The sequence below is a fragment of the Capricornis sumatraensis genome, chromosome 16, assembly GCF_032405125.1.
Source record: "Capricornis sumatraensis isolate serow.1 chromosome 16, serow.2, whole genome shotgun sequence".
Taxonomy (NCBI): Eukaryota; Metazoa; Chordata; class Mammalia; order Artiodactyla; family Bovidae; genus Capricornis; species Capricornis sumatraensis.
The window spans coordinates 32,672,683-32,697,814 of NC_091084.1; the positions used below are offsets into that span (position 1 = coordinate 32,672,683).

Here is a 25,132-nt window from a genome sequence, read left to right on the forward strand (position 1 = left end):
GAGAAACTGAAAAGACCGAACAAAACCCCTAAAACACCAAGCCCGATTCTTTCATCCACGTGGCACAAGAACGGGCCAAAAAGGACGGGGCCGGGGGAGGGGAGGCGGGGGAAGAGTCACCCGTCCCGCCCCTGCTGGGAGGAAGGGATCTGCCAGGAGAGTCAACTCCCGGGCCAGCCCGGTCGCTGCCGGGGCGCGACGAGGAGGGAGCGCGGTTGAGAAACCCAGCTCCCACCAGGCCGCCGCGCGCCAGTCCGCCTCGCGCCGGTCCGCCCCGCCCGCCGCCGAGCGCGGGGAGAGCCGCCGCGGGCCCTTTAAGGGCCGAGAGGTGCGCGGTCTCTTTAAGGCAGGTCCTGGTGGTTTCTGTTTTCTGAAGGAAGTGACGGGGGGTGGGATTGAATGAAAAGTGCAAAACAGAGTCTCGGAGCTCCGGAGTCGGGGGCCGCGGGAGGCGCCGCGCTGGGACTGGGAGGCGGACCGGCCCCAGGAGCGCGGAGTCCGCCTCGGAGCCGCCGGGGGGCGCGCGGCGGAGCGCAGCCCACGTGCCTCGGCGCCACGTCGCTGGCGCCCCGCGGCTGAGCCCCCAGCCCCAGGGGGAGCCGCGCCCGCGCGCCGTGAACTAGCCTCCAAGTTCAGGCAAAGTTTGGCCCCGCAGCCCCCTGCCCGCTCGCGGCGCGCCGGGACCGCGAGGGCGGCGGCGGCTCCCGGGGATGCGCCCGCCCGGCCGCTGCGGGGTCCCCCGGGCGTCCCCTGCGCTGCTGCTCCTGCCGCTGCTCGTGCCGCTGCTGGGGGCGCCGCGCGGCGTGGGCGCGGGGGCCGGGGCTAGCTCGCCGTCGGAGCTGCGGGTGCGGGTGCGGCTGCCTGACGGCCAGGTGACCGAGGAGAGCCTGCAGGCGGACAGCGACGCCGACAGCATCAGCCTGGAGCTGCGCAAGCCCGACGGCACTCTCATTTCCTTCACCGCCGACTTTAAGAAGGTGAGGCACCGTCGGTTGCCCGGCGGCGGGGCGGAGGGGGAAATCTGCGTGCCTGAGAGGGTCCCGTCTGCTGGCCGGAGAACTGGGCCAGGAGAGGGACAGGGACTCGACTTAGCCAAGGTCACGCGGGCTCTTCTCCACACCTCTTTGCCCTGCTCCCCAGCGCCCGTCATTCTCCCCCACGAACTGCTCTGCTGCCCTTCAGACTCCCTTGCAGCCTTTCACCTTTTTACCCTGGGCGCCCAGGCCCTCTGACCAGCTGGCTCCGCACTTCCTCTTTCAGGTCTCTCCGCGCCCTCCAGGTGCTGACCCTACTAGAGTCAATGTTAATAACCCCATCTCCCTTTCTGGAGTAATTCCCTCAGGCTTTATCAGGAAAAAGTCCTGGGCCAGGCATCAGAGGTCCCGGGTTCTCACTGTGACCTAGGGCAAGTCCCTTTCCTTCTCTAGGCCACCTTTCACACCTCTGTACAGGAACAAGAGGGTGACTCCTGACATCTTGGAGTCTATGTACCACCTCTCCTTGTTTCACTTCCCTGGGCTGGGGAAGGGGGTTCCTGGGTGGAGCTACGTGTCCCCCAGGCCAAGGAGAAGCCACCTCTTCTCTGTGGAAGCAAAGTCTGGGGAACTTGCAGTGGAGGACCTGGAGAGAGGCCCCGGGTGAGGTCCCCAGGCTCTGGGAGAGGTGCCACCTCTTACCCTGCTTGAAGGGCTGACCAACCCTCAGTTTTGGCTCAGATTCTGGGGAAGGGGATAAAGACCAGCCTGTCCTGTGTGTGTGGTGAAGGGAACAAGTAGGTGGGAAGGTTGTGTGTGCGTGTGTGTGTGTGTGTGTGTGTGTGTGTGTACCAGTAGGTGGGAAGGGGGTAAAGACCAGCTTCTCCTCTGTGTGTGTGTGTGTGTGTGTTTGGTGAAGGGAACAAGTAGGTGGGCCTGGTCCCCTGGATTGTGAGGTGGGGTAGAGAATGGAGGTGCTCAGGGTTATCAGGAAGCGGGCCTGGAAGGACAGCGAGTAACGGTGACCCAGGGGCGGGAACCCTGGCGGGAAAGAAGGTGGGTGAGGTGTGGCACTCAAGGGAGTCTCCTGATCAACTGGAGCATGCTCCCCACCTCCCTCTCCTGTAGAAAGAGGCCCTGGGAGGCTCTAGGGAAGGGAGAGGGGAGGCCGATGAGACGGCCAGCAGTGGGGAAGCCCAGGGCTCGGGGGCAGCTATCTGAGCCGCCTCTCTCTCCTTCCTCTTGGAGACCAGAGCTTGAGAGGAGTCAGGGCAAAGTTTGCAGAGTCACCTAGGGACCCAGCCACATTGCCATAGATGATATACCAGGTTGGGGGCCGGTGATCCCATAGACAGTGGAGGTGGGGCTTGACGGCTGATCTGTCCCTGGACTATTGGGCTGTCACTGACCAGGGATGCAGGGAGACCAGTTGAGGGGGTGGGGTCGGGGTAGGGGTGCTTGAGTGTTGCGATTGGGAGGGCTGTGTGATCCCTTCCTTACTGAGCAGGCCTAAGCTGGGTTCTCAGTTCAGGCAGGGGCAGGTGAGTGTGTGAGTGGAGAGCGGGAACCTGACAGGGCAGGAACACCTCCTGCCTCCCCGCTTAAACTCCAGGGGAATTTTGTCAAGTCTGTTCTTTTCCTGGAAAACCCAAATGGGGAAGCAGGAGTCTAAGCATCCCCTCCAACCTGCCACTGAAACCCTTTGTCCTTGAGAGTGAGCCTCAGGCCAGCCCAGGAGTCTCCCACCCTCCTGCCCCACTGCGCATTGTTTTGTGGCAGTTCAGGAACCCTCGAGAGACTTCCCCATCCCTGGGACCACTCCAGCAGCCAAGACTGTGGGTAGGACACCCGTCAGAGAGTCAACGAGTAGGGCTCAGCTTTTATAGCCTCTAGCTGCAGCTTGGAAGGTTTTATTGCTCTATCCTGAGGGTAGGGGAGAGGCCAGTGGCAGTGGGGTGCAGGCCTGGGGATTGGGGCTGAGGGTAAAGTGAGGGGCCAACTGCCCAGTTAGAGAATCCATTTGGAACTGATTGTAAGAGCCTCATTTTAATCCCCGCAGCAGTTCAAACCTCCCTGCAGCTTTTCAGAGTAACCTCTGACCCAGAAGCTGGCATTTCACACTCGCCCTCTGGCATCTCCAGTTTCATCAGCAAGGGAGGGAATTGAGAGTGAAAATCACCGAAGGGAACCAGCTTTCCAAGGTCCCTTCCTACTCTGGATTTCTCAGCTGGCCTGGGGTGGGGTGGAGTTGGAGAAGGCTGGGGGTGGAGTGGAATAGCCTTTATCCCCACCCTAGTCCATGGTCTGCATTGGCCAGAGCAGCTTTTATAAGGGATCTTTTTGGGGTGGGTCACCTCTCTTGTTGCTCGCCCAGTCCTCGAGGTCTCTGGCAGATTTCCAAGAGAAGCTTCTATCTAGAAGTAATGACTTTTCTTGTAGGAAAAAGTCCTGGATCTGGTGTTTATTTTATTCCACGTACCAAATCCGTTTGGGGGTGGTTTGGGAACAGTCCCTAGTCCATTTGGGGATAGTAACATTGACCGCTTTGTCACCTTTGGGAAACAGTCCAAACTGAAAGGAGACAGACGTAGTTTAACTCTGGGCAAGCTACTTGATCTCTCCAAGGCTTCATTTTTTCATCTGTAAAATGGGGATGATAATGGTACTGTTCCCATGGCCACTGTGAGAACTAAACTGAGCCACGTACAAGAAATACTCACTGTGTATCATCTGCCGTACCCAATGCTCCAGAAATAGAAGCCACTGACTTTCATAATTATCACTGGCTCACGTCACATCTCAGCAGGGACCCTCTGTGCTAAGCTCGGGTGCAACGATGTTGAACAACAGACCCAAAGTCACACGGAAAGACAGCACTGAGCCTGGAAGAGCCTTAGTCCCTCATCAGAACCTTCTCTCTGAAGCTCCAAGTATTAGAGTTCCCCCGCAGAACAGAAATAATAGAAGAGAAATACACCCAGGCCCGCAGAACAGAAATAATAGGACGGAAATACACCCAGGTGGCTCAGCAGTAAAGAATCTGCCTGCCGAGCAGGAGACATGGGTTGGATCCCTGGGTGGGGAAGATCTCCCTGGGAGAAGGAAATGGCAACCCACTCCACTTTATTCTTGCCTGGGAAATCCCTTGGACAGAGGAGCCTGGTGGGCTACAGTCCATTGGAGTTGCAAAAGAGTCGAACACGACTTAGTGACTAAACCACCACCACAGAGCTGTAGAAGAGATTTTATTTGAGGGGTTGTTGGCTCACACGATTATGAAGGCGGAGAAGTCTGTGGTCTGTCAGCTGGAGGCCCAGGAAGGCCTGTGTCTTTCCAGTGTGAGTGCAGAGGCCTGAGAACCAGGAGCATTGACGTCTAAGGGCGGGAGAAGATGGATGTCCAGCTCACACAGAGAGAGCAAATTTCCCTTTCTCCACCCTTTTTGTTCTTGTCACGCCCTCAATGGATTGGATGATGCCCACCCACTCTGGCAAGGGCCACCTTCTACTCAGGCTCCTGTTTCACATGCTAGTATCTTCCCAAGACACCCTCACGGACACACCCAGAAAAGATGTTTTATCAGCTCTGTGGGCATCTCTCAGCCCAGCGAAATGTACACGGGAAGTTAGCCATCACACTCCAGAGTTGCTGGCCAGCCCCTCCGCAGGGAGCAGTCATCCCTGTTGTGTCCTGCTACTCAGGGCAGCAGCAAGGCCCCCTGTGCTGGATGCAGTATAGCCCTGCTCCAGCCGGTCGCACCCCTGCCCCAGCGCCCTGTCCACACCCCTCCAACCCTCTGCCTCCTCCAGCACCACCTGGCCCTCCCCACCCTGCCACGCTGGACCTGAAGCCAGTAAAACTGTCACAGTGATCAGCCCACTGTAGGACACAGAGCCCGGGCAAGGATCACACACTCCACAAGGCCCTCCAGGCTACCAAATCACCATCGTGCGTGACTGTAAGCCCTGCCCACAGGCTGCTGACCATCAGTTCAGGGCACAGCTTTCAAAAACCATGCTGCAGCTCGGTGGCTCCCAAACTTCGCTGCACATTTGAATCGCCTGGGGAGCTTTAGAAAACCCAGTGCCTCCGCTGCACTACAGACCAATGAAGTCCAAATGTCTGAGGGTGGGAACCAGACAGCAGGATTTTTAAAGAGCCCCTGGTGATTCCAATGAGCAGCAACGTTTGGGACGCCCTGACAGAGTTGCTCCAGGGATGGAGGGACTTGGAGGAGGCACGAGGTTAGACTGTGAAATGAAGGTCAAGCCCCAACTCAGTCATTTAGTTGAAACCTGTCTTTCTATCCACAATAACCCTAATGTGTTTAAACGCGACCTGGGGCCGCGTTCTCGGTGCCCTCAGCACAAGAATGCTGATTCATCATATGGTCTCCGTAGGCAATGCCCTTCTTTATAATCCAAAGCCTGTGCATGTAATCATACCCAGATGTACAGACACACTGGGCATGTCACCATCCTGACTCTCCAGCCCGGCTTTTGATCTGATAGTCGCCTTGGTCCCCTTCCCCCAGGTTGCTGTCCCCATCCAAGTTCTCTTTCCCTCTGAGTATCTCTTATCATCTGAGTGTCCAGAATCTGGGGGAGGGGGATGAGTCATGTTCAGGCGGTGTGGTTTGGTGCTGACGGGGCAGGGAGGGTGGGACTGAAAGATAAGAGAAAGTCATGTGCAGCTACAAAGGGCAGGTTGGGGTGGTGGTGAACCATGGCTGCAACAGGAGGAGGGAGAAAGGAGCCAGACTCCAAATGTGTGGAGGGTGGGGGCCAAGAGGGGCCACGGGCTGGAGCCAAGGGGTGTGTGTGTGTGTGTGGGTGTGTGTGTGTGTGTATTAGTTTCTCCATCATGTCCGACTTTTTGTGACCCCATGAGCTGTAGCCCACCAGGCTCCTCTGTCCGTGGAATTCCCCTGGCAAGAAAACTGGAGTGGGTTGCCATGCCCTTCTCCAGGGGATCTTCCCGACCCAAGGACTGTACCTGGGTCTCCCGAATTGCAGACAGATTCTTTCCTGCTTGAGCCACCAAGGAAGCCCAGAGCCAAGATAAAGGGGTCCATACAACAGGACGGGTCAGCTCGAGGTCACTTCAAGGGACCCATGCCCTGGGCACCCATGCCTTGGGGGGTGGGGGTCAGAGGAAGGAGCAGTCCAGAGAGCACAGTCATCCGTGCCTTGGGGGCTCCCTGTCTGGGTAGGGGGAGCAGCTGCAGGCTGTGAGAGAGTCAGCAAAGATAGGGAATGTACAAATGGCCAGACTGATACCTGCGGCTGTTTGTTCTAACAGGATATCTCATCACAGGGGTGTCAGGCAGGACAGCCTCTGAGGGTGCAGTGTCCGCCTCCCCAGCTTAGGTTGGGTCCCTGCAGTTTGGTGATCAGTAATGGAGGCACGTGATGGAGAAGGTGTCTTTCGGGGAACAGATTACGGTAGAGGTGCTTTCAGCAGAGGCCCAGAGCTTTGTGGTGCCCAGGGCATTTCCCCACAGGAGTTTATGAGGAGTCATCAGAGAGAACCACCCGGCTTGTGCCCGTGGGGCCCCGGGTTCTAACAGCAGGCCCTCTGCTGTGTCTGAGGAAGCCCTCCCTGTGTTAGGGATCAGCAGCCCTGCCCCAAGGTGCAGCCTGGCCTGTGCCTCCCACTCTCTGAGTACTTATGTCCAAGTGGAGTCCTGGCAAAGGATCCCGGTTGTCCAGTGAGGATTGCCACCTGGGACAAGTGAGTGACCTTCTGTTATTGATGGGGGAGAAACGGAAGTGAGGGTCTTCCTGTGAGGCTTCCCAAGGGTCATCAAGGTGGTGCCGGTGAGACCGAGGCCAGCTTTGAGGGAAGAATCACAGCTGTCTGGGTCTCACACACTGAGTGGTCACTCAGATCACACACTGACAGTGGCATTCACACACCTGGCCTCATTTGATCCTCACCACTACATCGAATGGCGGGTATTGCATCCATTTCGCAGATGTGCAAACTGAGGCTAATGCCTGTGTAGTGACTTGGACAAGATCAGTAGCTAACAATCCAGGATGGGGACCCAGGTATTCTTCCAGTGTTCTGACTGCCTGTGCTTGCTGTGACATATAAATGGGCTCCTTCCCGGAGGCTGAAGAAACCCAACATGGGAGGGAAGAGGAAGAAGGAGGCTGAAAAGAGCCTTGGTGCAGAGGGACACATCTATGGAGAAACTTTCCTGCTTACAGACTTGGGCTGGACCCCTCCCCGGAAGCTCACCACATGCCCCACCATGAATTTTGAGTTTTGACCTCTTCACTGAGCCTGGGATATTCCCTTTTGCCCTCCCGCCGTGGCTCCTGGAGAGACCATGGGAGTGAGGGGACCATTTTTAAAATAGATACTTCTAAGCACTTGTGGTACATTTTTCTGCCCTTGACCAGCCGTGTGGCTTGACAAGTCACTTAACCTCTCTGAGCCCCAGGCTCAGACACAACACAAATGCCATATGACGGCTTGGAAACATGTTGTGAGAAGTGAGTAAGAGGCCTCAGCAAAGCAGAGGCCAGCAGAGGCAGGTGAGAAGAGAACTAGCAGTTCCAGCCAGGGCCCCAGCCCTCCTTCCTAACACAGCCAAGCAGATTGTTCCTCTTCTGGGGACCCAGGCATCATTAGGACGACCGTCCTTTCAGTTGGCAAGTGTTGAAGTGGCTGGCCCCCGCAGGGGGGCGGGGGAAGATTCTGATGAAGGGCTGGGGGCGAGGGAGGGAGGCGCTGGGGCTGGGAATGCGAGTAAGCGAGTAAGCGGGAAGCGTGGAGCCCCGTCTCAGGAGCCCTGAGTCAGCGGGACGTTGGGGTGCATTTGATCCACATAAAGCCACATATTGTTCCTGGAGCAGTCGGGACAGTGGTGACCTTTGGGATTTGGCTGATGGAGCGCTGGGGGCCTGGGGGAGGGCAGGGGGCACTGCCCCCAGCAAGTGGTTGCACGGATGACCTGTAACAGGGAGTCTCTGTGTAGGCATAGCCTCTGGGGTCTGCAGGCATCTCATAATGGGGCAGCCTGCCTCCCCAGGCACCAGCCAGGGAGTGTGCTTGGCTTGGCTTTGGGTTGATTTCCATTTGCCTCTGTGCCTCTCCAGGGGTCCAGCCAGAGCAGCCCAGGTGCTCCTGTGCCTGTCCTGGGGTGGCCAGTGTGGGGTGAGGAGGGCCCTGTTCCCTGGCTGCCCCTCTAGGCTGACCTCTCACCTCCCCAGCACAGGGAAGCCAGCCCCTCTCTAGGTATAAAGCGGCTCCAGCCAGGAGCCGAGCAGTAAATATTTGGGTTGGCTCAGGATGGGCCTCGAAACCTCATACTCCGGTGTGCCAGGAAGGAGAGCGAGATGGCAGAGGAAGCTCCCAGGAGACGGTGTGTGCCGTCCGAGGGGCAGGGGGAGAGAGGAGCAGGTGCTCCGCGGGGACCTGGAGCGTGGCCTCCAGCCTGGGCTGTGTAACCACAGTGCCCCAGAGGTGGGCTGGGAGAGGGCTTTTGAGGGAAGGTCAGTTCCACCATGGGCTTTCCTGGTAGACTGGCTGGTAAAGAATCTACCTGCAGTGCAGGAGTCCCCAGTTTGATTTCTGGGTGGAGAAGTTTTGCTGGAGAAGGGATAGGCTACCCACTCCAGTATTCTTGGATTTCCTTGGTGGCTCAGATGATAAAGAATCCACAATGTGGGAGACCTGGGTTCGATCCCTGGGCTGGGAAGATTCCTCTGGAGGAGGGCATGGCAACCCACTCCAGTATTCTTGCCTGGAAAATCCCCATGGACAGAGGAGCCTGGTGGGCTACAGTCCATGGGATAGGTAGCAAAGAGCTGGACATGACTGAGCAGCCCAGCAGAGCACAGGAGCTCCACTGTCTGGCCCTCTTTGTTTTCAGTTCCCCTGTGGTCCAGGGCTGGGTGGCAGCGAGGTCTGAGATGGAAGAGCCTCCCCGCACTTCCGCATGGTGGGCTTTCTGGAAAAGGTGGCTGAGGAAGGGCGCTTGGAGTCTGGGGGAGCTGGGAGCTGGCGGTGGGAAGGAGGGCAGGATGAGTCGGGGGGCGGTCGGCCAGGCTAGGCTGGGGAGGTGAACTGGTAGAGGCCGGTGTGAGTGCCTGGAGGTAGGTGAGTGTAACAGCCTGTGTGCGGTGGGTGCAGAGGCTGATGTGTAAGAAGGCGTGGAAGATGCTGTGTGTGTGTGTGAGAGAGAGAGACTTTAGGGGAAGAAGGGAGGGCGGGAGAAGGGTGTGGAGAGACCGTGGGGAGAAATGGGTGTGTGTGACTACATGCAAGGGGTGCTGCGCTGATCAAGAGAAAGGGGGTGACATGGAGACTCCTGGGAGAGGCCATGGGGGCAGAAACATGCTCCTAGGAGCAGGGGTGCAAGAGAGGAGGGGCCCACGGCCAAGCGGAAGTGTGGGCCCCAGCACAAGGGGCGTGGGGGACCTGGGTGCCGCTGGGTGAAGGGTGGGAGATCGTTGAAAAATCAGCACCTCTGGGTGAAAGCTTGTGGCCACGTGGCCCCTGCATGGGGGCAAGCAGGTGTCTGTCTGTGTGTACAGTTACGATTCCACTTGACTGTAGCACAAACCCCCACAGCAGTCAAAACAAGAGAGGCTTGTTTCCCCCTTTCATTCTGGAAGCTGGCAGTCGGGCTTGTGTGACAGCGCCAGGGTCATCAGCGCTCCCATGGGCTCTGTCTTCGGGTCGCCTCCTGTCCCCAACACCGAGCTTTCCCTGGAGCCTCTCCCCCGGAAGGCAGCAGCAGAAGCCTGGCTCATGTAAGTGCAGAGGGCTACCCCCTGCTTCTCCCAGAACAGCCTTCTCTCTATGAGATACAGAGGGTCTAGGGCAGGGAGTGGATGCAGGGAAGAATAGAATATCTGGGAGAGGGCTCAGCGGGGAGCTGGAAAGAGCAGGAAGATCACACGGTCGAGTTAGAAAATCTGGGCGCCTGGGGCTGGCCCTGCAGCTAGGTGACCTTGAAGGTCACGTGCCCTGCTGGAACCTCACTGGAGCATGAAAAAGCTCCGCTGAACCTCTAGAAGCCAAAAGCATAGCTGTAGCTGCCAGTATGCAGGAGCCCGGGTACCAGGAAGCCCAAGAAGAACCGTCTTCTTGTTGGGAGCAAGAGGTTTCGATCGAGGCCCCAGAGCATGGGTGCCTTCACTCAGCTTTGTGTCAGACTGAGGACAATGCATAGATAAGGTGGAGCCGCTGTCCTGAGCCAGGGGCTCAGCGTGGAGGGCCTGGGGGACTTGTTGCCCAGGCAGAAGACACTACACGAGGACTGGTGCCCTTCCAAGGTGTTTAGATAAGATGCACGCTGGCCTAGCACAGCTCAAGTTTCTGATTCAGCTCTAAGCCAGGGATTCGTGCATGTCACCTCCAGGCTGAAAATCCAGTGATTATTTCCAGTGGTCTGCTAGATGAAGCTCAGACTTTCACTGGGCTCTCAGACCCTGTCCCTGCCCTCCCACCAGCCTCTTCCTTCCACCACTGCCTTCCCCTCCCTCCCTCCCTCCCTCCCCTCCCTCTCTCCCTCCCTCCCCTCCCTCCCTCCCTCCCTCCCCTCCCTGGTACTCCCATCACTTTCCTTAGGACCCTGGCCTGCTCTTGTGTGTTCAGTCCATCCTTCATTTATTCATTTCCAGATATGTATTGAGCACCTGTTGTGTTCTAGTGGGTGGGGATACACTGCAAATAATATACTATCCCAGCCTCAAGGAGTTGAGTCTGGAAGGAAAGACAAGGAAAGAGGTCCTTCCAGACACAGTGGGAGGAAGGTAGGGATTGGACCTGGCCAGCTCTGCTGGAGAGCTGGTGGGGGTGATGGGTGCATGTGAACTGAGTCCTGAAGGATGCTGGGCAGGATGGGACGGGGCATCCCCAACAGGCATCACCTCATAGAAAGGCACATGGCCTCGCTTATTCTGGAAACCACCACCTCTTTGGTTCAATGCTCAGAACTGTCAGCAAAGATGTGGATGCCAGTCTCTGGGGGGTACAGTTTATGGTGAGGACAAAAGAAGCCTTGGAAGGGCATTAGGCAGATCATAAGACGATAGTGTGAAGAGATGGATGAGGGGGCATTAAGATGCCTTTGTACACCCCAGCTTCTGTAATTTATTCATTATTCATCTTCTGTAATTTATTCACCTGAGGCTTCCCAGGTGGCGCTCATGGTAAAGAACCTGCCTGCCAATGCAGGAGGTGCTAGAGACACGGGTTCGATCCTAGAGACACGGGTTCGATCCCTGGGTCGAGACGAGCCCCTGGAGGAGGAAATGGCAACCCACTGCAGTATTCTTGCCTGGGAAATCCCATGGACAGAGGAGCCTGGTGGGCTGCAGTCCACAGGGTTGCAAAGAGTCAGACACGACTGAGCACACAGCACACACACACACATTTTCTGTAACTGCGTCTCTCTTGCCTAGAAAGCCCCCTATCCTGTCACTGTCCAGAACCAGTGAAGTATCCTTCAGTCTAGTACAGGGGTTTCCAGCCTCCAGGATCTAGTGCCTGATGATCTGAGGCGAAGCTGATATAACAATACCAATAAAGCACACAGCAAATGTAACGCGCTTGAATCATCCCCAAACCATCCGTCCATGCCTGCCTCCCCCGCCCCAACCTGGTTCGTGGGGACATTGTCTTCCACGAAACCTGTCTCTGGTGCCAAAAATGTTGAGGACTTCTGCTCTAGTAAGTCTTCCCTCCCTCCACCCCTCCCAGCCCTATGCCTAAAGGGACCGGAGCCCTAGAGTTGGACACAACTGAGTGACTTTCACTTTCACCTTTACCCTATAGCACTTTGCATAAGCCTCAACCCTAGGCCTCATCATGGGCGCTGACTTCAGTTGTAGGTCAGCTTCCCCTATGACCCCCTTGAAGACTGGGGCCCTGACCTTGGTGTTGCCCACTGCCCTACCCTGCCACCTGTGAAGGCCCTGCCCCAGGTGATGCTAGTCAGCGCTCTCCCACCGATTTGCTGATTACCTGCAAGCTCCAGCAGTCACCTGACTTCTCTGGGGCTCTGGTATGTCTCGGGAAGAAAGCTCTTTTTCCTTGCCTCTGCAGGTCTGGAGTTGATCACAGTTGGAGCTAGGCCAGGGATTGCAACAATTCTAGAGAAAAACTGAGGGAGTCCAGCCCATGCTGTTCTGAGACCTTTCACTCATCTTTCCTACAGGAATTCCTTGAGGTGTAGGTATTGTTGCTTGTACTCATTTTACACATGTGGAAACTAAGATACAGAGAGGTCAAGTGAATCCCCCAGGATGACATGGCGTGTATCAGCAAAGCCAGGATTTGAATGTGGCCAGCACTGGCTCCAGAGCGTTTGCTCTTAACTATCCTGCTCTCTGAGAACCTTTAAACCACCCACAAAGGACTTCAGCAAATCCTCAGTACAGTAAGTTCCCTACATACAAATGAGCTCCCTTCTGGGAGTACGTTCATAAGTCCAGTTTGTTCGTTAAGTCCATCAAGGTTAGCCCAGGTACCCAACTAACACAGTTGGCTATATAGTACCGTACTGTCTTGGGTTTATACTTTTCACACAAATAATACATTTTAAAAAACACAAAAAGTAAAACATTTTTAATCTTACAATACCGTACTTTGAAAAGTACAGTAGTACTGTACAACAGCTGGCATACCGGGGCTGGCATCGAGTGAACAGGCAAGAGGAGTTACCGACCGGAGGAGGGAGAGGAGGTGGGAGATGGTGGAGCTGAAGGATCATCAGAAATAGGAGACGGAAGGCAAGCTGCAATTTCATTCATGCCTGACGTTGATGGCTCAGGTTCTGGTTCCTTGCTGGAACCAGATGCACGTTGGCATCTTTGAACATTCACAGCTTGAAAGTTCATATAGGGGACTTGCTGTATCTCTGTGACCATCCCCTCTGTGTGGCCCAGTTTCAGCCCTGGTACCGTCCCCTCCTCTTCTTCCTGGTGGCCTGCTCCTGGGGGGCTGGAGGTTCCTAGGAGCCTGTGGAAGAAGGAGCCTTATAGAAACTGTCCATTTTGGATGTCCCAGCCTTGAGACCTGGGCCTGAAAAGCCTGCCATGTGCTCTTCCCAGCTGTGTCGTCTGCCTTGGGCATTAGGCCGCATCTGGGTGGATCATCCCAGGGGATTCTTGGGCAGGGAGGAAAGCTGGGGGCTTAGCATCTGGTCAGATGTTCCCTGAAGCAGGGGGCCCTCTCCCCTGCCCTGTCCTCTGTGCTAGAGGGAAAGGGGGCCCTAGGAGTGAGTCTGATGTGTGGGGAGTAGAAGGTAGGAGAGACACTGGTCATGATGATGGAGCCACAGAGATCCAGCTGCTTGGACTGCTGTCTCCCTCCCAGGCTCAGCACAGGGAACTTGGTTTCCTGGAGATACAGATTAAGAAGGGTGGAAAATTCAGAGTTTACAGAGGCCCTGGGCAGAGCAGGAAGAGGGATTAGAAAGGTGATCCTGTGTCATCTCACCCTGATGTTTGCATCAGATGCTGTTGACTGTTAGTCACACACAGCTTTGAATGGGAGCCACCATCGTCCCGGGGCAGGTCTACAGAGGACACGCAAACCACACGGCAGGAAGAGGGCCCTGCGTTCTCTTCTGTCACTCACTGGCTGTGTGGCTGCGGGCAGGCCACACTCTCTCTCTGGGCCTGAGATTTAGTTTCTTTAGAAAGTGAAAGTGGTAGTTGCTCAGTCGTGTCCGACTATTTGCAGCCCCAGGGACTGTAGCCCACCAGGCTCCTCTGTCCATGAAACTCTCCAGCCAAGAATACTGAAGTGGGTTGCTGTCTCCTTCTCCAGGGAATCCTCTTGACCCAGGGATCGAACCTGAATCTCCTGCACTGCAGGCAGACGCCTTACCAGCTGGTCTGTAACTGGGCATCAAAGACATTGGATTAGTTGACCTAGAAGCAGTTGTGCATTATGGTTGTGAGAGTTTGGATTTTGGAGGCAGGCTACCTAGGTTAAAAATTTTGGCTGCATTTCCTCTTGGTCTCATGACCTTGAGCAAGTTATCCATTCCAAACACAGTAATAATCATAGTTCCTACCTCCTGTTGTTGTGAAGATTTGAATGGGACAGTATATCCTTTTTGACTCATGGTAACAGTGACTTGTCCCTTCCAGTTATAAACTTCAGTAAATCTTTGTCCTGCAGAAATAAATGAGAGACATAGAGGAAATCTATCTCAACAAGAAATTCTCATCCCCTTGCTTCACCTGCAGTCAGGTTACCATTTTGGTAGCATTTTGCTGTTGTCATTGACATTGTTATTTAATCTAGAAGCAGGGAAAATATTCTGACAGATTTTGTTCACCCCCTGGTCTGGTCTAGAATTTTAAATACTTTCTCTGGCTAGTGGTAGATGGGTAGTGTCCAACCAGGAGGCCAGCTCGGGGCAGCTTACAAACCACAGGCTATGGCACGTGCCTGTGGTATCGGAAAAGATGCTGTGAATATCCCAGATGGCATTCTCTTCAAGGGTCATGGCTGAAAATACGCGGACTTTGGATCCTGCCTGGGGGTCCTGCCAGGGACATCCGCCTAACTCAGCCCCAGGAGGGGAAGTCTGGTATCAAGTCTCCCCTGGCAAAAACTGAGCGGAAAATGCACCCAAGTACCAACTCTAGTCTCCCTTCAGCCGACCTGAGGGTGTGGAAGATTGGATGACCGAGGCTTGGCGGGGCAAGGAGAGTCTAGTCTCACGGCCCGAGAGCGGATTTCCTGCTGAGAGGAAGCTGCGGTTACCCGAGCTGTGATTCACCTTCCCTCCAAGCCTGGGACCAGGAGGAACCTAACATAACCTTTCTCACCAGCTGGGCCTCAGTCTCCCTGTCTACTACAGTCTTGGTGGAAAATCTCCCTGGATACTCCCACCCCTCAATGTTCCAGAGACCATTTACAGTGAAGGGAAGTAGCGAAAGTCCTTGTAGAGTCAGAGGAATTCCAAAGGGCATGGGGGGTGGGTGGGGACATACTTCCCTGGTGGTCCAGTGGTTAAGACTTCACTTGCCAACGCAGAGGGTACCAGTTTGATCCCTGGTCAGGGGGCTGAGATAAGATCCCACATGCCTTGGGACCCAAAAACCAAAACATAAGACTGAAGCAATATTGTAACAAATTCAGTAAAGGCTTTAAAAATGGTCTACATCAAAAGACTCTAAAACAAACAAAGAAAAGGACAAAAAGGGCACGGGGATTTGTGGGATGATAGCACTGACCAGTCACCTGCAGTGGGCCAGTGGCCCCAGCCAGCGCCGCTGGGCGCTTGACTCAGGGCGGGCATTCTCTGTGTTTCCCTTCACGGCAGCCTGTTCTGTCCTCACCACAACCCTCTGGGTAAAAGTGGCATCATCCCCACTTTACAAACGAGGCTTAGAGAAACTGGGAGGTGAGCTGGACGCCACTAATACACTGCAGGCTTGGAGGGGAACCCTGGGCCCCTCACTGCCTACACCGGAATCCAGGGGGGCCCCTCAGACCCTGTTCTCAGAGCATTTCACTTGGCAGGAAGCACTCAGTGAACCGAGATGTTTGGTGAGTGAGCCTAGGGCACGGTCGTTGAAGGATTCGTATCTATATAGGCTCTATACCCTCTGTGTTGGTGCAGGACCACTAGGGTTCCTGGAGGAACTATCAGTGTGACCAGGGTCCCTCCCAGTCAGGGGGGATCTTCACACACTTAGACCACTGCTGACTGGGACCTGCTGATGTCTCATCGAGAGCCATTAGCCAAGGCACAGAGCTGGGTTGGGAGCAAGGGATACCTAGGGTGCCCAGGGTTTCAGCAGCCAGTTTGGAAAGGGATCCCCATCCCACAGCCCCTCTCCCTTCTTCCTCTGCCCCTCTCTGGCCTCCCTGATTCACACAGTGAGTCAGTGACAGGAAGGAGCCCTTGGCCTGCTGGTCAGGCCATTAGTAACCCCATGGGGAAAGAGGAAGTGGGGAGGGAAGGGGAAAGGTGAGCCATCGCAGCACCCTTGGCAACAGCTGCCGCTGTGTCTGCCCTTAACCCCATCCTGACCCTGCCACCTTCATCTGAGATGCTGGTGTCTAGGAGCCTGGATGACTAGAGCACTGGGGGCATTCTCCCCAAACCTACTGAATGGGAAAGTCAGCGAGAGGAACTTTGAAATCTGTGCTTGTAAAACGTGCAGCCTCTGCCTTGTGACACCCTGGTCAGGTGGTCGTAGGGGCCCTGACTCACCCTGATCAGGGAACACGGGGGTGCCACAGGAGGGAAGCATCAGCTGTGAGTAAACCAGGTGCCAAAGGGGCGGTTTCCTTTAAGGTGAAGTTCCGTACTTTTAAACAGCCTTGTTTTTGGAAAGCTTTCTAGCGGTACACTATGTGAATTTTCCAGAAGGCTTTGGAACATCTGGGGTGTGTTCTTTTAAGTCACGGGTTTAAATGGGAAAGAAAAAGATTCCCAGGACAGCAGGAGGGAGGTATCCATTGCAGGACAGTGTCCAGGCCTGTGTCCCCTGAGGGAGGGCAGTCTGAGCTGAGCACTGTGTGTGTGGGGGCACTGGTGAGGAGACCTCACCCCCTCCAGCCAGCCCCCATCCTTCTGCCCTTCCCCATCAGGATGTGAAGATCTTCCGGGCCTTGATTCTGGGGGAGCTGGAGAAGGGGCAGAGTCAGTTCCAGGCTCTCTGTTTCGTCACCCGGCTGCACCACAATGAGATCATTCCCAGTGAGGCCATGGCCAAGCTCCGGCAGGTGAGTGCCCACCCCAGGCCTGCCCCAGAGCCCGCACACACCCCTGCAGCTGAGCCCTGGCCTGGACCGCACCCACCCCAGCCTCAGTCTCCCACCCTGCCCCATCCACCTAATCCCTGGCCCCACACTCAGCCTCTAATCCTGAACCCCCTGATTATGCCCCAGGCCGCACCTGATCCCATAACCCCAGATCCCTAATCTGCACCGAACCCCTATCTCTCCAATTCCTCCTGCCCCCAACCTCAGTCCCTCCCCATTTATGATGGAGGCAAGTCAGATCTGCCTTCAGCTGTGGCACTGCCACTCACCATCTTGGTGACTATAGACACGTCACCTCCCTTCCAAGTCCCTATTTTCTTTGTTTTTTGGCCACGCCACAGGGCATATGGAATTTTAGTTTCCCAACCTGGGATGGAAGCCATACCCCCTACATTTGAAGCTCATTTTTAGCCACTGGCCCTCCAGGAAAGTCCCTCAAAGCCCCTGTTTTCTTACTGAGAGATGGGCTACAGAGAGAATTAAGTGGGATGGAGCATGTAAAGTGTTCCACGCAGCTCTGGGACCCCTCAGCCTGTTGCCTGCTCCCAGTCCCTTCCCTGACCCCGGGCCTCTCGCCAGCCTCAGGTAAGCCCCCTAAACTCTTCAGCAGGACCTGTCCTAGGTCCCACCCTTCTGTCTGCTTTTCCCAGAGAAATTCAGTTACCTGGATGTTGGGAAGTACAGGACGCCAGCGGTCATTGACCCTGGGACAATTGGCCTGGCTTGCCCACCAACAGCACCCCTCACCCCCCAGCAACATGTCAGAATTCTCCCTTAGGTCTCAGAGGTCAGCTCAGTGGCGGGCTGAAAAGGCTCGACGGTGCCTTGGGTATCAGCTTTTCCACCGTTTGGAGGGGGGCTGGTTCCCCCTGACTGTCACCCTGCAGGTGGCCCCAAGGATCTGAAGGCAGCCAGCCTGGGCTTGTCTGACAATCAGCGACCAGGGAAAGAGTGGGCAGGGGGCTGACTGAGGCCGGGTGGGAACAACTCTTCTCTTCCACCCAGAAAAACCCACGGGCCGTCCGGCAGGCTGAGGAGGTGCGGGGGCCAGAGCGAATGCACATGGACATCGCCGTCAACTTCAGCCAGGGGGCGCTGCTGAGCCCCCATCTCCGCAACGTGTGTGCCGAGGCCGTGGATGCCATCTACACCCGCCAGGAAGACGTCCGGTTCTGGCTGGAGCAGGGTCAGCTGGGTGCTGCCCACTGCTGTATCACCTCAGATATGATGGGGAGCAATGATGAGATACGGGAGTTCTCCACCCAGCTGGGACTGGTCGGGGAGGGCTTCCTGGAGGAAGTGGCGCCTGCGTGGCTCTTCATTAAGGGGAGTCAATGAAAGGGATCGATTCCATGTAGGAACACGCAGAAAGGGGACTCTGCTAGGCCCTGGGGAGGCCATCTGTGCCCTGAGTGAGAACACAGGTGAAACCTGTCGAGGACACGCGCAGGAACCAGGGTCTGGATGGGGCCCAAAGACACCCGTTCCCACCTGGCTACCTCTGCTGCCGCCTCTCAAGAGTTCAGCTCCACTCCTTCACTTCACACCTTCTGGGGACCCAGCGTTTCTCCCCCAGGACCCTTGAGAACGCCCCCCATCCTGGTGTGGTCCCTGCCTTCCTGGCCTATGTGACCTCACTCCTGGCCCATCTTCCGGTCATCTTTCCCAGCCCTATCCTCGGTTCCTCTCTGTAGGGAGGGCAGAGAGATGTCACCATTCCAACGCCAGGTCCCTGGTCCTTCTGCCTGGCTGGCTGAGCATAAGAGAAATGCCTGCTCCTCCCAGGGCACCACTGGATTTAGAAATGCCCGACAGAGCTGTGGCCGTGCCCCCGACAGCACCCGCCGCTCCCCTGTGGGCTGCACCCCAGACCAAGGTGCAAGCCACATGCTGTCCCCCAGGGACCAGGGGCTGGCCCCTCCCGTGGTCATTGAGCCGAGCCTGGGCTAGGTTGCTGCTCTGTGCCCCCAGCACCCCGCCCGTGTGTGCCCTGTGTGCTGGCCACCCTAACTTCCCCAGCATGTTTGTGCTGGCCCTTCCCTCCCTGGCCCTCCTCAGATACCACCTCCTTTAGAAGCTTCCCTTGCTTTCCTGCTCCTTCTCCCCACGCCTCTGTGCCATCATGTCCAGCACAGTAATGGTTTTAAGCGTAGGGTGGCGTGGCACTGGCAGGGGCAAGTGGAGGCCTTGAAGTCAGACAGTCCTGAGTCCCTGCTTACTGTGTGACGTCAGCCAGGCCAATAACCTTTCTGGGCTGTTTTCTCATCTGTAAAACAAGGGTGATAACACTTAGCTCGTGGGGGTGCTGGGATGCCCGAAGGGGCCATGTGGGGAGGCCTGCGCCCCTCCTGACCCCTGCCTTCTCTCCCAGGTGTGGATGGCTCCGTGTTCGAGGCTCTCCCCAAGGCCTGGGAGCAGGTGTCGCTGCCTCGCTGCGGGCAGGCGGGGGACCGCGGGAGGCCCTGCGTCTGCCGCTATGGTCTGAGCCTGGCCTGGTACCCCTGCATGCTCAAGTACTGCCACAGCCGCGACCGCCCAGCGCCCTACAAGTGTGGCATCCGCAGCTGCCAGAAGAGCTATAGCTTCGACTTCTACGTGCCCCAGAAGCAGCTGTGCCTCTGGGATGAGGACCCCTAGCCAGGCTGGCACGAGGGGTGGTCCCCGAGGCAGCTGCCCGGGACCCACTGCCCCTCCCCCAGCCGCCAGAGGGGGTGCCCCCCCCACCCCCGACACCCGAGGCCTTATTGCTCTTCCTTCCGTCACCTAATCCCGGAGCCTCTGGCCCCCTCACCCGTGACTGTGAAGGGGTGTGGTGTGGCAAGGGTTAACTCATGAAGGCAGCCCCCACTCCTGCCCCGTGCCTTCCCTGGGGACCCAGGGAGAAGGGGGCTTCTCCAAGCTTGCCTCCCCTCCTCCATCTCCCCGAAGTGTTCACTTTCAAGCACCCAAAATGTGACGGCCTGTGACTCTCCTGTTTAACTCTTCGAAGGTTTAGACCCTGAAAGGTGTCTGTGCCTGTCGTACCCACCTCCCCACACACAGCCCCTGCCCCACCGTTGGGAAGGACCTGGCCCCTGTGCACTGTCCCACTGTGCAGCAAGGAGGGGAAGAATCATTGCACCAGAGGGGGCGCAGCCCCAAGCACGGATCTCAACGCCTTCCTCTCGCTCTGGCCTCTGAGGCCGCCGTCCCCACCCTGACACAGACCGTATGTGCCTTTCTGCAAACCTGGACTTTGCCGAGGGAGCAGGTGCCGGCTTGTTTCCTCTAAACGGAAATATTTTTGTAAGGTTCTGGGACAGGGAGGGAGCATGAAGTATGAGGAAAACTTGAATTCCAGATTTTTAATGCAAAATATTTATCATTTGTACCAGAAATAAAAGTTTAAATTTTTACTTGACTGACAGCTCTAGACGCAGAGTTCTGAGAGAATTTTTAGCCAATGCTGCCACCTGGTGTCAGGAGACATGTCCCTGTCCAGGGAACCGTCTTGGGGACTGCCCGTCTAGGGACAACTCCTGAAGCACCTACTGTGTGCTCAGTCTTGGCGGGGGGAGAGGGGAGGATGTAGCTGGGGGTGGCTATTACTAGGAAAAGCTATGACAAAACTTCTACACTTAAGATGAGACAGACACAGGTGGGTAAGCAGTAAAAGACACCGTGAGATCGATGAAAATTCTGAGCCAGACCACTCCAGGGATCAAATCCTGGAAACAGGTTTATTGTTGTTTTTTTTTTTCCTAGTTTAGGGCTTCTCAGGTGCTGTTAATGGTAAAGAAGAATGCAGGAGACATAAGCGACCCGGGTTCGATCCCTGGGTTGGGAAGCTCCCCTGGAGGAGGGCATGGCAACCCACTCCAGTATCCTTGCCTGGAGAATCCCATGGACAGAGGAGCCTGGCAGGCCACAGTCTCTGCTCTCATGAAGAGGCGGGCGTGAACGCAGCACACACTCACTGAACTGTAATTGATTTACAGGGTTGAGTTAGTTTCTGTTGTACAGCAAAGTGACTCAGTTGCACACACACACATATATATGTTAGTTTGCATTTGTTACTCCCAAACTCCCAATCTGTTCTTCCCCACCATCCCTGCTCCCGTGGCAACCACAAGTCTGTTCTGTATGTCCGTGAGTCCGTTTCTGTTTTGTAGATACGTTCATTTGTGTTATAGATTCTACGTGTAAGCAATATTATATGGTATTTGTCTTCCTGATTTACTTAGTATGATCATCTCTGGGTTCATTCATGTTGCTGCAAATGGCATTTTAATTCTTTTTTTCTGACTGAGTAGTATTCCACTGATACATGTACCACTTTTTTTTTTTAATCCATTCACCTGTCAGTGGACATTTAGGCTGTTTCCATGTCTTGGCTATTGTAAATAGTGCTTCTGTGAACATAGGGGTACATGTATCTTTTTAAATTAGAGTTTTGTCTGGATGCATGGCCAGGAATGGGATTGCTGGATCATATGGCAATTATATTTTTTAGTTTTTTGAGGAAACTCCATATTGTTTTCCATAATGGCTGTACCAATTTACATTCCCACCAGCAGTGTAGGAGGATTCCCTTTTCTCCACACCCTCTCCAGCATGTTATTTGTAGACTTTTAAATGATGGCTATTTTGACTGGTATCTCTAATTTTCTTGAAGAGATCTCTAGACTTTCCCATTCTCTTGATGAAAGTGAAAGAGGAGAGTGAGAAATTGGCTTAAAGCTCAACATTCAGAAAACTAAGATCATGGCATCTGGTCCCATCACTTCTTGGGAAATAGATGGGGAAACAGTAGAAACAATGACAGACTTTATTTTTTTGAGCTCTAAAATCACTGCAGATGGTAATTGCAGCCATGAAATTAAAAGATGCTTGCTCCTTGGAAGATAAGTTATGACCAACCTAGACAGCATATTAAAAACCAGAGACATTATTTTGCCAACAAAGGTCCATCTAGTCAAATCTATGGGTTTTTTCCAGTAGTCATGTATGGATGTGAGAGTTGGACTATAAAGCTGAGCACCAAAGAATTGATGCTTTTGAACTGTGGTGTTGGAGAAGAGACTCTTGAGAGTCCCTTGGACTGCAAGGAGATCCAACCAGTCTATCCTAAAGGAAATCAGTCCTGAATATTCATTGGAAGGACTGATGCTGAAGCTGAAACTCCCATACTTTGGCCACCTGATGCGAAGAATTGACTCATTGGAAAAGACCCTGATGCTGGGAAAGATTGAAGGTGGGAGGAGAAGGGGACGACAGAGGAAGAGATGGCTGGATGGCATCACCGACTCAATGGACATGAGTTTGAGTGAACTCCGGGAGTTGGCAATGGACAGGAAGGCTTGGTGTGCTGCAGTCCATGGGATCGCAAAGAGTCAGACATGACTGAGCAACTGAACTGAACTGATTCTAACTGGAGTGAGGTGATACCTCATGGTAGTTTTGATTTGCAGTTCTCAAACAATTAGCGAGACTGAACATCTTTTCATGAGCCTACTGCTGGCCATGATTCTCATTTGCTGTTCAGTCTTGATTTGTTACTTTACCTCTCTGCACCTCAGCTCTCAGCTACAAAATGGGCTTAACTGTGAGACTCCACCGGATTTTTATGTGTTAAGTGCCCTTCACAGAAAGCATGCTCACTGTGCTAGCTGCCATTAATATTGTTACTGTTCATGAGAAGAGCAGCAGTTTCCTCATTTATAAACCCAAGACAACTAAGCCAGGCATCTTTTTAAAAGTCATCTACTTTTTAAAAAAATTTTATTACATATTTTGGCAGTGCTGGGTCTTAGTTGTGGTATGCAAGATTTTTTTTTTTTTTTTTTTTTAGTTACAGCATGTGAATTCTTAATTGCAGCACGTGGGATCTAGTTCACTGATGAGGGATCAAACCAGGGTCCCTTGCATTGGGAGCATGGAGTCATAGCCACTGGACCAACAGGCAAGTCCCAGCCAAGGGACTCGAAGGCCTCTTCACTTCCAGAGTATCTCCTAGTATAAAGAGGCTGTAATATGAAGTGCTGGGCCAGATACTAAGGACTTCCAAGGAGGAGGGATGTGCGTGGCTGAGTTGATTAGGGAAGGTTTCCTGGGATGGGATGGGAAGAGGTTGAGACCACAGGCTGGTCAGGATTTGTCAAGGTAGAGGGAAGTGTGAGCACAGAGAAGAGACTGGAGTGTTTCAGGGGTGGGCAAGTTCCAGGGGTCACAGTTCCTTAGAGGGAGGTGCCTTCCCCACAGACATTGCAGAGGGAAAGGGGCTTGCCGGGCGGCCCCATTATTCTGCTCCCCAGCACCCCCAGAACAGTCTGCTGCTGCCGCTTGAACTGTGCTGGTCAGAGAGTTGTGCAGGGAGCCAGGTGTGCTTGGCCATGGTCAAGTTAGGGGTTGAGGGGTGGGGAGATATCCTTTTCAAGTGGACATGCCTCTTTCTGTACCTGTTTTCAAGGACCAGCTTCAGTCCTGCCGGGGGACTAGCAGGGGAGGTGTTCTTCCCCAAGCCTTTTCCCCTGCCCAGGGTCTTCAAGGCACCTGGATAGGGTGGGTGGAGCCACAGAGGAATCTGGCCAAAACTAGGGTTGGGACTGCTCCCCAGAAGCAAAGCTTGAGGCTAACAATGCCCAGCCCCATCTCGGGATGACTTCACCACCTTCCAAGACCCCAATTCCATCTGCTCACTAACAGATGCCCTCTCTAGGGCATCTTCCCAAATGCTGGCATTCACCATGTAGTGGCTGCTGGGCATCCTACTGTAAACTGCTGGCCCTTTGACTTGTTCAGACAGTTCAGTTCAGTCGCTCAGTCGTGTCTGACTCTTTGCGACCCCATGAATCGCAGCACACCAGGCCTCCCTGTCCACCACCATCTCCCGGAATTCTTGTTACTGAGTTGCTAAGTTGTGTCCCACTCTTCTGAGACCCCATGGACTGTAGCCTGCCAGGCTCTCCTGTCCATGGAATTTCCAGGCAAGGATACTGGAATGGGTTGTTATACCCTTCTCCAGGGGACTTTCTTTACCTAGGGCTTGAACTCGGGTCTCCTGCATTGCAAGGAGATTCTTTTTCCTCTGAGCCACCACAGAAGCTGGGTTATTGAATTGCTTCCTGTGACTGGTTCCTATGGCCAGTATTCGGTAGATACTATACAATCACATCCAGATGGCGCTGTTCCAGCTTATTCTACATTACCACTAGCAGTGTGTGAAAGGCCCCGTTTCCCCACATTGGGGCTGTATCAGTCAGGGATCTTCGGAGAATCAGAACAGATTATATGTGTCTATACATGCAGACATATATACATATATAGGTAAATATATAAGCATATATATACACACACACATATATATACAGTTGATATATATATGTATGTGATACAGTTGATATATATGTGTGATATATGTGTATATATATCAACACACATACAGTTGATATATACATATTATATACAGTTGATACACACACACACACAACTGAACTCATTTCACATGCTAGCAAGGTAATGCTTAAAATCCTTCAAGCTAGGCTTCAACAGTGGAGAAGGCAATGGCATCTCACTCCAGTACTCTCACCTGGAAAATCCCATGGATGGAGGAGTCTGGTAGGCTGCAGTCCATGGGGTTGCTAAGAGTCTGGTACGACTGAGCGACTTCACTTTCACTTTTCACTTTCATGCATTGGAGAAGGAAATGGCAACCCACTCCAGTATTCTTGCCTGGAGAATCCCAGGGATGGCGGAGCCTGGTGGGCTGCCGTCTATGGGGTCGCACAGAGTCGGACACGACTGAAGCGACTTAGCAGCAGCAGCAGCAGCAGCAGCAGCAGGCTTCAACAGTATGTGAACTGAGAACTTTCAGATGTACAAGCTGTATTGAGAAAAGGCAGAGGAACCAGAGATCGAATTGCCAACATCCATTGGATCATAGAAAAAGCAAGAGAATTCCAGAAAAACATATATTTCTGTTTCATTGACTACACTAAAGCCTTTGACTGTGTGGATCACAACAAACTGTGGAAAATTCTTAAAGAGATGGGAATACCAGACCACCTGACCTGCCTCCTGAGAAACCTGTATGTGGGTCAAGAAGCAACACTTGTGGATACGGAACAACAGACTGGTTCCAAATAGGGAAAGGAGTACGTCAAGGCTGTATATTGTCACCTCTCTTATTTAACTTATATTCAGAGTACATCATGCGAAATCCTGGGCTGGAAGGAGCACAAGCTGGAATCAAGATTGCTGGGAGAAATATCAATAACCTCAGATATGCAGATGACACCATCCTAATGGCAAAAAGTAAAGAGGAACTAAAGAGCCTCTTGATGAAGGTGAAGGAGGAGAATGAAAAAGTTGGCTTAAAATTCAACATTCAAAAAACTAAGATCATGGCATCTGGTCCCATCATT

General features: G+C 54.2%; 1 protein-coding gene across 1 annotated transcript; it reads left to right on the forward strand.

The window, feature by feature from the left end:
• Positions 1-710: 710 nt before the first annotated feature.
• On the forward strand, positions 711-19,930 carry OAF (out at first homolog). Its single transcript, XM_068987972.1, is given in 5 exon segments — positions 711-977; positions 16,557-16,691; positions 17,736-17,916; positions 19,102-19,441; positions 19,828-19,930. Coding segments are annotated over 5 exon segments (1,026 nt in total).
• Positions 19,931-25,132: the final 5,202 nt, after the last annotated feature.